The 13,032-nt window shown below is 50.1% G+C and overlaps 1 protein-coding gene and 1 long non-coding RNA gene across 2 annotated transcripts; one reads left to right on the top strand and one right to left on the bottom strand.

Moving 5' to 3' along the window:
• Positions 1-1,747: 1,747 nt before the first annotated feature.
• LOC125550182 (C2 calcium/lipid-binding plant phosphoribosyltransferase family protein) lies at positions 1,748-5,276 on the bottom strand. The gene has a single exon (XM_048713114.2). It carries the CDS (start codon positions 5,080-5,082, stop codon positions 1,960-1,962), a length of 3,123 nt encoding a protein of 1,040 aa, XP_048569071.1. The 5' UTR covers positions 5,083-5,276; the 3' UTR covers positions 1,748-1,959.
• A 6,870-nt stretch (positions 5,277-12,146) lies between these two features.
• Positions 12,147-12,751, top strand: LOC147974381 (uncharacterized). The gene is made up of 2 exons (XR_015601946.1): positions 12,147-12,275; positions 12,423-12,751. It is a non-coding gene; the product is annotated as an uncharacterized LOC147974381 (long non-coding RNA).
• Positions 12,752-13,032: the final 281 nt, after the last annotated feature.

The raw sequence follows: 13,032 nt of genomic DNA, 5'->3' as shown, positions 1-13,032 counted from the left end.
ACTTATTACTTATTACTCCCTCCGTCCTATAATGTACTCCCTCCGTTTCAAATTACTCGTCGCAGAAATGGATATATCTAGATGTATTTTAGGTCTAGATATATCCATTTCTGCGACGAATGATTTGGACCGGAGGGAGTAAGATCCAATATGTGAATATATTGGATGCAATAACGTCTTACATTATACTAGGACAGAGGGAGTAGACAGTAGACAGATATCATAACAACTCCAGCGAGAGGAGAGGAGAGGAGAGGAGAGGAGGGAAAATAGTTACTGACTTATAAAAGAAAGAAAAAAGTATATTTTTCGTCCCTCAACTCCAAAACCGGACAACTTGCACCCTTAACTTCTAAAACCGGACAAGATTCATCCCTGGTAACGGTTTTGACCGGTTTTGGTGCTGTCCCACCCCGGTTTTGACCGTTCCGACTCAAATTTGGATACCTTTTCCAAGTCCACGTGATGTTTTCAAATTCGGTTATTTTTTCAAATACGTGAACCTTTTTAAAAAATTTGTACTTTTTTTAAATCTGCGTACTTTTTACAAGTTCATGTACTTTTTCAAATATGCGTATTTTTTTAAAGTTCATTTAGTTTTTTAAGTTCATTTAATTTTTTTAAATTGATGTACACTTTCAAATTTGAGTACATTTTATTGAAAGAGTTCATGAATTTGAAAATTTTATGCGAACTTGAAAAAATACGCGGATATGGACTTCTTTTACGCAAAAATATGTGGATTTCAGAAATTGTTTCATCTTGAAACAAGTATGTGAATTTCAAACAAAGTTCATGGATTATAAATGGAACACGGATTTGAAAAAAAATGCGGACTTTGAAAAGCATGTGGATTTGAAATAAGTATGAGAATTTCAAAAAAAGTTCATGGCTTTGAAAAATACTTGGATTTGATAAAATTACACAAACTTGGGAAAAATACGGGGATTTGGAAAAGGTACGTAAATGTTAAAAAATCACGGATTTGAAAAAAGTATGTGAATTTTAGAATAGTTTGCTGATTTGAAAAAAGTATGTTTATTTTTGAAAAAAATATGTGACCTTGAAAAAACTATGCGGAGTTGAAAAGTGTATGTGGATTTCAAAAAGTTCACGGATATAAAAAAATTACAGGAATATGAGTGAGCACGGGTCAAAACCGGGGTGAGTCAACACCAAAACCGGTCAAAACCGAGTCCGGGGACGAACCTTGTCCGGTTTCGGTAGTTAGAGGTGCAAGTTGTCCGGTTTTAAAGTTGAGGGATCAAATCTAGACTTCACCAAGAGTTGAGGGACAAAAAATATACTTTTCTCTAAAATAAATGCTACTACTAGAACAAATGACAATAGGTTGTAACCCAAGGCAGTCATTTGCTTATCCTTTCCGGACGCAAGCTTCTGAGTTTACAAACCAAAAGGCAGATGTACACATTGTACAATCGTTATCAATAGAATGTATTTGCAAAAGCCAAGAAGATCTATACATCTTCTTTCTTCAGTAAGCCATGAAGATCTACACATCTTCTTCCTTCAATCTTCAGTAACCTGTAGAATGTATGCAGATGGTGAAATAGCTTCCAGGAGCTGCATACATTTCTATGTAGAATGTATATATGCAATTACATCTCCTTTCTTCAATAAGTTGTAGAACGTATGCAAGTTCAGTTGCCTTCAGAAGCTTAGTTTTAGTTGACTCTTGACTGTTTTACAGCATAAAGCAGTCTTATTTTCAGGATCATCAAGACTCTGGTTCTAAAATCAAAGAATACATTAGGCAGCAGCCATGCTTATTATTATTGAGATTAGCATCACTAAGTAGGCCTCAGAGGCTTTCTTTCTGTGTGCAACAAATGATCAAACGATGATCCCACTAAGCTAAGCAGCAGTGGATCACACCAAGTACAGCAAGCAACAGTAAGCAAGCTCAAAGAAAAACAATGATCGATCGATCCTAGCAAGCTAGAGCACCCGGTCGGAGAGCGACGGGAGGCGGCGGAAGAAGTTGAAGCCGGCGGAGGGCATGTCGCCGCGGAACCTGGGGTGGCGGAGGTAGAAGAAGCCCATGCCCAGCAGCAGCGCCTTGAACGGCACGGCGTAGAGCACCAGCGCGGCCAGCAGGCAGGCCACGGCGAACACCCCCGTCGCGCGCGGGTCGCGCCACGACAGCAGCGCCTCCACGCGCTCCCCCTGCGCGGCCACGTCGCCCAGCAGCGTCTGCGCGCGCCCGGCCACGGCGCGCAGCCGGTCGTAGCGCGCCCGCACCACGTCGGCGGGGCGGGCCGAGGGGAGGCCGTCGAACTCCTCGTCCAGCTCGTCGGGGCTGACGCTGTCGACGTGGGAGAGGCGCGGGTCCATGCCGGCGGGCTGGCGGGGGCGCCAGCGGTAGCGCCAGAGCAGGACGAGGAAGAGGTAGAGGCAGACGGTGGGGAGGATCATCTCCGGGCAGAGCACGACGGCGACGAGCAGCATGTGCACGAGCACGGTGGTGGGCGAGTGCTCCCAGGTGCGCACCCGATGGCCCCACCTGACGGCGGTGGCGACGTGGGAGAGGCAGCCGACGACGCGGAACCAGTTGGCCTTGCTCCGGCGCATGCTCCAGGCGTGCGTGTCCGTGTCCAGCATGTACTGCACCACCTCCGGCCCCAGCGGCGGCTCGGAGCGCGCGAGGCGGCCCGACACGATGCGCATGGCGGTGTGGCGCAGCACGTCCTGCTGCGCCGGGCCCAGCGGCTTGACGTAGTGCATGCGCGGCAGCAGCGGGCTGCCGTACGCCTGCATCAGCGTGAGCCAGGACGGGCAGGTGAAGCGGATGGCGAGCTCTAGCTCGCCCATCTTGCGCACGCCGATCGGGTGCACCGCCGTGAGCGCGTAGTTGATGGAGTAGACCCGGTTGGTGTCCAGCGTCGAGAGCCGGATGCGGAGCTTGCCGATGCGGGCGTCCTTTGGCGGCGGCTTCCCGGCGTCCACCATCTTGTACCTGGCGTTGTCGAAGACGGCGATGGAGAGCACGGTGCAGGGGTCGAAGACGTCCCAGGCGTACTGCTCGTTCCAGCGCGGGTTGAACTGGTCGAGGATGGTGCGCGTGCGCGCCCACTTTGGGCCGTACTTGAGCACCACGTACGCGTCGGTGGAGCCGCTGGCGCCGTCCTTGGCGATCTTCATGGGCACCAGGTTGGACGCGCCGCGGACGCCCACCTCCAGCATGCCCACCGGCGGCTTGGACAGCTGCTTGGACGCGGCGCGCACGTCGCTGGCCACGTTCGCCGCCTCGTCCAGCACGTGGTAGCCGCCCTCCAGGCAGACGCGGACGTGCACCCGGCCGGCGTAGGGCCGGGCCTCGTCGCCGCACAGGTTGAGCCAGCGCGAGGGCGGCTCGACCCGGTCGTCGGAGCGGCGGTGCACGGTGGAGAGCGGCACGCGCGCCTGCCCGACCGGCTGCCCGGAGAAGACGTCCTCCACGGCGACGGTGAGGAAAGGGTCGAAGGGCTCGGCGGCGACGAAGAGCAGGTCCTCGTTCCAGCTCGGGTTGGACGCCCCGGCGGCGGCGCTGCCGAGCGCGATGCGGCCGGTCTTGAACACCTGCGCGCCGAGCTGCGCCTTGACGTACAGCTCCGGGAACGTGGGCCCGAACTGCTGCTTGGCCTTGGCGGCGTCCGGCGGCGACGGCAGGCGCAGGTCCTGCGCCTGGATGACGCTGAGCCGGAGGTACCACAGCTTGGGGGATAGGTACGCCTTGGAGCGGGTGTGCACCAGGTTGCCGCCGGAGTCGGACTGCCACGCTTCCTGGAACGCCTCGTCGACCTGCGTGCCGACCCACACGGCGAGCATCACGTCGCACGCCGGGGCGCCGTCCTCCGCGTGCCCCTCCAGGGTGTACCACTGCGGCGCGAGCGCGCTGTCCGGCGGCGACCGCTTGGGCACCTCCTGCAGGTCGAAGGAGACGAAGCCGAGGTGCGCGTCCGGCGGGGCGGCCTCGCCCTCCTTCTCCGGCTTCTTGGCTTCCTCGTGCACGGTGACCTCCAGCGAGGAGGCGGTGAGGCTGGCCTTGTGGAACGCGAAGACCTGGTCCCACTCGCCGGCGTGCGTGGCGGCTCGGGTCCGCACGGCGTGGGCGCCGATGCAGAGCTGCGCGTACAGCGGCTGCGGCTGCTTGTCGCCACCGTCTTGACTCTTCTTGGCCTTGAGGAGCCGGACGAACAGGTAAGGCACGCGATCCACCAGGTCGTACGACGCGCTGCCGCCGCCCGAGGAGGCCATGCTCCGCTCGGCTGCCGTCTGGGGGAGGATCTCGAGGTCGCCGGCGACCCCGGCCGTGGCCAGCTGCATCTTGGACGGCGATGGCGGCGGGGCCTTGGACGGGGAAGGAGGCACCGCCACCTCCTTCTTGCCCTCCTCCTTGGGCTTGTCGCCGTCCTTCTTCTTCCCCTTCTCCGGCGACTTCTTCTTGCCCGCGTCCTCTGCCTTCTTCTCCTCTGGTTTGGCGTCCTCCGCCTTCTTCTCTTCCGCGGGCGGCGCAGCGTCCGGCTTCTTCTCGTCGGCAGCGGCAGGAGCAGCAGCAGCAGCTTCGGCGGGCTCCTTCTTGTCCGCAGGGGCGGCATCATCGGCCTTCTTCTCCCCCTCGGGCGCGGGGGCAGGGGCAGCAGGGGCGGGCGGCGGGTCGTCGACGACCCAAATCTTGAGGCCGATCTCGCCCTTGATCTGCGAGAAGACGCTGCGCTTCTCGAGCGGGTAGTAGACGAGCGCCTCGTCCCCGGCCCGGGCGAAGGAGGCGGCGGCGACCTTGACCTTGCCGAGGAAGGTGCCGCCGCGGCGGCCGGAGCCGGCGACGGCCTTCTTGTCGTTGTAGACGTTGAGCTCGAGCGTGTCGGCCATGGCGCCCGGGTGGTGGACGGGGAACTCGAGGCGCTCGCCCCAGTGCGGGTTGAGGTCCCGCGGGCGCGTGGCGGTGCGGCGGCGCTGGCCGTCGAAGTCGACGACGGCGTAGGCGCACGCCGTGCCCTGGCCGTCCTTGGGCATCAGGTTCCGCGCGTTGCACACCTCCACCACCACCCGCCGCCGCGCCCCCTCCTCCATCTCCACCATGGCTGGAGCAAGCAGAGCTTGGCCTCCCCTCGCCGGGATCCGATCCTGGAAGCTTCTTGGGAGCGGAAAGTGATTAAAGGCCACGGGGGTCGATCGAATCTGGGAGAAATCTGTGGGTGAGAGCGATGGAGGGGATGGGGATATGACCGTTGGAGGGAGGGAGGTTGACGGCGGGGAGCGGACGGTGACTGACTGGAGAGGGAGGCGGGGTGGCGCCGGGGGTTTAAAAGGGAGGAGGCAACGGCCGGGAGAGGTGGGGCCGGGGCCACGTAGGACGGGGGTGGACGCCACGTGGAGCGGTGCCACGGAGCCTTGTCCGGTAGTAACAGCGGCCAACGGCATTGACGCGACACGGCCGGAAATGGCGGCGACCAAACCCCCGGCCGGTTTCTCCTCTGCTTTTATGTTTTTTAAGTACTTATTTGACAATTTTTCATGTGTTTGTGTTTGACTTGGTGAGCCTAGGATCTTCATGGAACAATCAAAAAGATAAAAAGACAGCAACAAAAAATAGATACGAAAACCCTATTCTTACATGAGAAGCATACCGGGATTGCTAAATCTCAATCGAACCAAGCCTCAACCAATGTTATTCGTACGTGAAGATTTGTGTAAAATTTCCATTTTATTTTTCTTCTTCTTTTTTATATGTTCTATCACTTGACTAAGAGTTGGTTAAATCTCAATCAGCTGAGATCTAGTTACATCCAGAGAATATATCAAATCTTCAGGTACTAGTGTTTCTTGATCGGCAACTACTCCCTTGATTTAGCTAATCGCCATCAGAATGAACTAATATGTAAAAGAAATTGCAGAACCTGTCTCGTACGAATATCATTGTCAACTAAACAAATCGATCCCGAGAGTAACAATATGCTCGGATAAAACAACCCCCAATCGAAAACTACACGGTTGAAAACAAACATGAGGAAAACAGAGTTTCAATTAGAAAAAGAGAGAAAAGTGTACATTTACATGATTTCTCTAAACAGCACATGTATATTTAAACGAGCACCTCACGCCACCAATTATAATATAACTTGGTACGCTTTTCGTCACCGAACAAGATGGTCGTCGAGGCATGGACTAAGAGCATCTCCAACAGCCGCGCTAAACTAGCGTCGCGCCGCAAATTAGGCCGTTTTAGCGCGCGCGCAACACGGCGGGTCGCTCCAGCGGGCGCGCAAAAACGGCGCGCGCGCTATAACGGGTTGGGCGCGCGATCGAAAACACTTAGCCGCGCGATGTATTTCGGGCGCCCGCTGCAGCGCGCGGCACACTCCAGCGCTCGCGCCCGCACTTCCTCTCCCACTTCCACCCCCCGTCCGGTCGCGCCGCCGCCGCCGCCGCCCGCGCCCCCGGCGACCGTTCAGGCTTCCCCGGCCTATCCCCGCGCGCCCGCGCTTCCGCCCCATCCCCTCCTAGTCCCACCGGCCCTCGCGCGCCTCCGTCGTCCGAGGAACAGCGCCCGAGCGCTCGCTGCCGCGCCGCGCCCGCAAGGTGTTTGACAAAACGCCTACAAGGTATGTATTGCTCAAACTTCATGAATTTGATACATGTTTTGAATTGTAGTTTTTATAGTATTGTATTGAACATTGTAGATGAGTTCGTCGTATGATTCTTCCGAAGAAGAATTTGATATTGAAGAGGAAGAAGATCTTGCAATGATCCTAGCTATGCATATAAAAAAAACCGAAGCACGGTGGTTCGGTTATGGGTCGGCAGAAAATTTGGAGGGACAGGATCGATGCCCACAACAGATTGATCAGGCATTATTTTGCGGAGAATCCCATATACCCCGAGTCATATTTTCGTCGCCGTTTTAGGATGAGCACCAAGTTGTTCAGGCGCATTGTAGAGAAACTAGCGAGCCATGACCGTTTTTTTCAGCAAAGGAGGAATGCCGCCGGAGAGCTCGGGCATAGCACCTTTCAGAAGGTGACAGCCGCTTTGCGTATGTTGGCATACGGTATACCGGTTGATCTTGTTGATGATCACTTGGCTATGGGTGAGAGCCAAGCCATCATGTGTGTCAAGCGCTTTGCAGAGGGAATTATGCAAGTGTTTGGCGAGGAGTATTTGAGATCTCCCAATGCTGAAGACGTCGCAAGGCTATTGGCGATGAACAAAGCTCGCGGTTTTCCTGGCATGCTTGGCTCAATAGATTGTATGCATTGGAGTTGGAAGAATTGTCCAAAGGCATGGCATGGGCAATTCCACGGCCAAAAAAAGGGTTCCACTATAATCCTTGAAGCGGTGGCCGATCAGGAGGCTTGGATTTGGCATGCATTCTTTGGAATGCCTGGATCTTTGAATGACATCAATGTTGTCAACCGGTCACCACTGATGAATAAGATTGCAAACGGTGAGTTGCCACCGGTGCAGTTTGCAGCAAATGGCCGTACGTACAACTATGGCTATTATCTAGCGGATGGCATCTATCCAAAGTGGCAAACCTTCGTGAAGCCGTTGAAAAAGCCGGAAGGTAAGAAAAATCTTGACTTCCACAATACTCATGCGGCGGCTAGAAAAGATGTGGAGAGAGCATTTGGGATTTTGCAAGCCCAATTTGCTATTGTGAGAGGACCGGCTAGATTTTGGGATCAAAAAATGTTTTGGTACATCATGCACGCTTGTGTGATCATGCACAACATGATCATCGAGAATGAGCGTGGCCAAGATTTAGACTACTCACAGTATGAGCTCTTGGGATATCCGGTGCGAGTGCGACGGAGGGCTGAAAGGATAGCCCGTTTTATTGCCTCCTATCATGCCATTCGGCGTCAAGCAACGCACAATGAACTTCAGAATGATTTGATTGAAGAGTGGTGGGCATGGCATGGACGACAAAGAGCATGATGATATCTGCATTCGACATTGTATTGTTCATGAACTATTTGTTGTGTTTATTGCATTTGTTGTACTGAATGATAAACTATTTGTTTGAGTTGTAATGATAACGAAATTAAACTATTTATTGTTGATTTATTTTGTTTGTTTCATCATTTTTGCTCATGTATATGTGGTTTGTGCGGCGCGCGCGCTGTATTTTTGCGCTCTGCTGGAGCGGCGCGCGCGCGCTGCATTATAGCGCAGCTGCTGGAGCCAGCGCAGGCGGGCGCGCAAAACCAGCCGAAGCGCGAGCGGCAAACAGGTTTTTTACGCGCGGCGCATAGCGCGGCTGTTGGAGATGCTCTAAACACACATCAAGTCACGTTGCAAGGCAGCTCAGGGCCACGCTACAGTGGCCAACCAATCAAGGATTGTTCCGTTGGAGCCACGTCCATTTTTCATATAAAGAGCTTTGCAAAACCGGTCGATGTCCATGATGACATTGACCATCAAGCTTCTTCCCAAGTGCAATTTTCCAGTTCAGGTTGGAATTGTGCAATGGAATGCTCGCCCTTCCAGGCGAACACTCGAGACATTTTAGAGGGGTGGTAGGTTTACTTGGCTAACCATAGAAATGTTTGACTTTTAATTAAAGAACTAACCTACATTGGAATGGAGTGAATAATAGAGGAACTCTTGATGGAAAAGGCAATTGTCACTTTTGATGAATATCACAAATTAAACCGTCCTATGATCGCCACTGCTAAAAGGGTATGCCCGCGTCCATCCAAGTGAATTAACCCTCAATCGATTTTTAAAGAGCCCAGTGGTTTGCTGGGTCAACCATACAAAATTTGACTTTTGAGAGAGGGAGTTTGATGAGACTTTAGTAATTCTCATCCAGATGAGATTTAAATCCGTTCGAGAAGACCAATATACTCCATCCGTTCTAAATAAATGTCGCTGGTTTAATATAAGTTTAGTACAAAGTTGCAATAAGCCATCAGCACTTATTTTGGAATAGAAGGGGTACGTTAGAAAGGAGCGGGTAATATGTTGATCGATCAAATGCACATCCTAATTAACGGGGGCGTGGGCGTGAAGTTTTTTCCGCGGATTATCATGTTGTGCACAACAGCACAATTTGTAACACAGCTAAGATGTGTGCATCGCATAGGTTAGGTGGTCAATGTTATGTTTCGCACACCAATCATTCCATCCAAAAGTTGTACCAACCCAAGTGCCCAGCATACTTGTCCTCAATGGCACTCGAAAAGGCAGGCAATGCCACATGGAGCCCAAGCGCCCAACGTGCGTACTACGTGTCAATGACACTCGATCTCCAGCGCCCAGGTTAATTAGCTAGCCGTCCAGGACTCGAGGTCCATCCAGGTGGTAGCCCCGGTGCGGTTGAAAAGGCATTGCCACCTTTGCCGAATATCGCCAATTAAACGGCCCCATCCCTCGCCACTGCCAAAAGTTGCGTGCATGTAATGTAATGTACCGCAGCGCAGAGGTATAATAAACTCGTTGTCACCTTCGTTCAAATGGCTCCTGGCAACACCCACTATGCGGTCGGTGGCGGCTATCTATCCTGAATCCTGCAGCCTCGCAACGTCTATCTATCGACTTGAGGCACGGGGGGCGCACGAGCGCAGGCGACCCAGTTATCCGCTGCCGCAACAGCGTACGGACGCACCGGTCGCAACGTGTGCACCAGTGCCGTGCAGCACTGGGCACTGGAGCTGCGAGTGACTGAAATGATACGTGTACTGTGCACCTACCTGCACGGTATGGATCCGGATGGAATATACCACATACCAAAAGGCACGAGCGCGTTGTGCAGCTTGGAGACCTCTTCGTAATTTTATTATCTTTTTTCTTTTGCGGGGAAGAAAATATATATGCATGGGGCCGGCACCTGCATCATGTTGCATGCATGCTGCTGAGTCACCGGCTCGTGCATGTGCATGCCGCAACCGCCTCCGGTTTGGATCTGCCCACCACATGTCTGGTGCGTGCCTGTGCATGCATGGCTTGTGGCCTTGTGCAGAAGCTCATTCGATCATGGCCACCAGCTTTGCTTAAACAAATCGTCTTCTTGTTAATCAATCATTATTATTATTACTTGCGACTGTTTGAGCCTAATTAAGCCCATGTTGTTTTGTCTGGGCTGGATCAGTTAGCTCACCCTCGATGATCGATCTCATCTCACCGTCGTTTTGTTTGTTGTACGTATAGTATAGTAGCACAATGCCGTACAAGCTGCACAGTGGACACGTACGCACATGTGCTACTACGTGCCGGACCGGCGAATCAATCTGTGGTTGAGTTGGTTAGGTGGACAGTGGTATCCCCAATCCATCAGGGTTCAAATCCTGATGCTCGCAGTATTCCTGGATTTATTTCAGGATTTCCGGCGATGCGCTTTCAGTGGGAGGAGACGTTCCCGTCGACGACGAGGCGCCTACGGTGACTTCGTAAATCTCAAGATGATATGCCGGCTCAATCTCTCAAAGGTGCTCATAGAGGTAGGGTATGCGTGCGTGCATCCATAGGGGTGAGTGTATGCGCGTGTATATGAGCGCTTGTGTCTGTACTGATGCTCAAAAATACTACGTGCCGGACCGCGCGCACATCTCTCCGTCTTCATCTTTCTTTTCCTTTTTGCAAAAAAAACTCTCCGTCCTCCTCAACGGCCACAAGCCAAGAAACGCCATGGATTCACTTGTTCCCATACCTTGCGCCTTGTCTATCGTGTTTAATAACTTATTACTGTATTTACTTGTAAAAAGATAAACATTGTACTGTGTTACTTAGGGTTGTAATGTTCTATCGGCCCGTCAGGCTGATATTTTTTTGTCACCGTTAATTAATCTGCAGCTTGAAGCCAAATGCTGCCGTCATTATGAACGCCAGATTCCCTTCTTTTCTTTTATATATGATGATGGAACTTTGCTTCCATACACCCGTTGAAAAGTTTACGGATTCTGATGCGGGCTAAAAATGGCGATTAGAAAATACCCCTTCAATCAAGGAAACTCATATACATGATGAACAAAGACAGGGATATTCTTTAGTCATAGTGTGTGTGAGACCAACTGCAGGCTGAAAGTATCATTTTTCGTATTTCGATTTCTCCGTCATCATATCACGTTTGTGTATGGACAGAAGATGGTGGATACCATAACACTGAGAAGGCCGGAGAGAATCTCTCCATCGTTGGAGGAGGAAATTCTAGTATCGAATCATCGAGTTCTTACACATACTTTTCTGATGTACCTAAATGTTATCGTTGCGATTACCCATTTACGGGTAATGTTCAACAACCCCAAAATAATATTCTGGCCTGAAGGTAAACACCATTCTCCTGATCTAAGGACGTGAGTATACGTTAACACTTGACATGATTTACTGATAACTCAGTGACTATGTGATCTCATAATATATCATGGGTTAGGTCTATCCAATACCATTGTTTTTCTAGCAACATGCTCTCAATGTTGATGGAATCTTTGTTACTTTAATAACGTCCTATGATCAGGAAAACAAGATCATCATGCAACATGAACTACTTCGTGTGTATGTTTCAACACATGTAACTGAGTTTTCCTCTTAATCTCACATTCAAGAACCATTTCAGTTATAGCATAAAAGTATAGACATTAATTATGAAGATGAAAATATGGGTTAGGTCTATCCAATACCATTGTTTTGCTAGCAACATGCTCTCAATGTTTATGGAATCTTTGTTACTTTAACAACGTCCTATGATCAGGAAAACAAGATCATCATGCAACATGAACTACTTCGTGTGTGTGTTTGAACACATGTAATTGAGTTTTCCTCTTAATCTCACATGCAAGAACCATTTCAGTTATAGCATAAAAGTATGGACATTAATTATGAAGATGAAAATGAAATAATACATTATTATTTTCTCTAGGGCACACTTTCAACAATTTACCACCGGACGAACGTAATAAACTACCTCAGAAAGACTTGGTACATTAATTTATGGAGCGGTAAACATGGTAAGCCATCTGAAAAAGACTCCGTGCATTAATTAACCAAGCCGTAAACCTGGTAAGCTATATCAAAAAGGTCTGGTACATTAATTTGTCCAACCTTATCTTTGCTTTGGCAGTTATAACACAATTAATATTTTGAGAGAAGATAAGCATGAGCCTCCTATATAAACGCTTGCCATCCACCCGAGTTAGACACACACCAAAACATCTTCGATCGGATTCAAAGCTCACCATATCAGCACTGTAACTTGCAAAGTTTTCCACCAATCATGAGGACCCGCTGCATGTTCCTCCTAGTCCTAGCTGTCACTCTCGTGGTTCTGTCCCCAGGTACATTAATTCTTCATAGAAGTTATTTTCATCTAATTGTTGTATGTCTATGCATGTACTCTTACCAAGTTCAATATTAGTATAACCATGGATGTAGTTGATCCATCGCAACCTACTGATTTTTGTATTTGTTAATTACTTCCGCAGATGTGGCCGTGAAAGTGACGGCGGGTAAATGCAGACCAATAATCGACAAGGGTGACTGTAACTTGGATGTATGCAAATCGCGTTGCAACGAATGGAACGGGCACAGTGTCAGTCATGTTGCTACTTGTGTTCCCGACGGATGCCAATGTTATGTTTGTTTCTAATGCCCCACACAGGGTTAAAACATGATGTGACTTTGTCCCAACAAAATGTATTGGGAGTAGCTAGTTTCGACTGGCCGTCATTGCTTATCTAAAACAAAACGATGATCACAAGACTTAGCTGTATATCACAAATTTGTTACTAATATTCGATACTGCGATTATCCATGTAAATATTGCAGTATTGATTTCAGTAATGAAAAACAGCTAGATGAATGCATGACTCAATTCTATATTACTAATTTCGGTACTAAAATATAGCATTGAGATTAACCAGGTTAATATTTCAATACTGAAAAACAGCACCACGATCACTCGGCTGAGTTGTATATTACTAATTTCGATACTAAAATTCAGTATTGTGATTATCCACCTTAATATTTCAATATTGATTTCAGTACAGAAATACGGCACCAAGATGACCCGACTATGTTCTATATCACTAATTT

Source organism: Triticum urartu, chromosome 4A, assembly GCF_056163025.1.
Source record: "Triticum urartu cultivar PI428250 chromosome 4A, HENAU_Tu73, whole genome shotgun sequence".
Taxonomy (NCBI): domain Eukaryota; kingdom Viridiplantae; phylum Streptophyta; class Magnoliopsida; order Poales; family Poaceae; genus Triticum; species Triticum urartu.
Note: the sequence above shows the minus strand (reverse complement) of the source record. Positions and strands in the feature narration are given on the sequence as shown.

What these genes read in the sequence shown, in the direction of transcription:
- LOC125550182 (XM_048713114.2), bottom strand. Translation starts at nt 5,082, where the DNA reads ATGGTGGAGATGGAGGAGGGGGCGCGGCGGCGGGTGGTGGTGGAGGTG.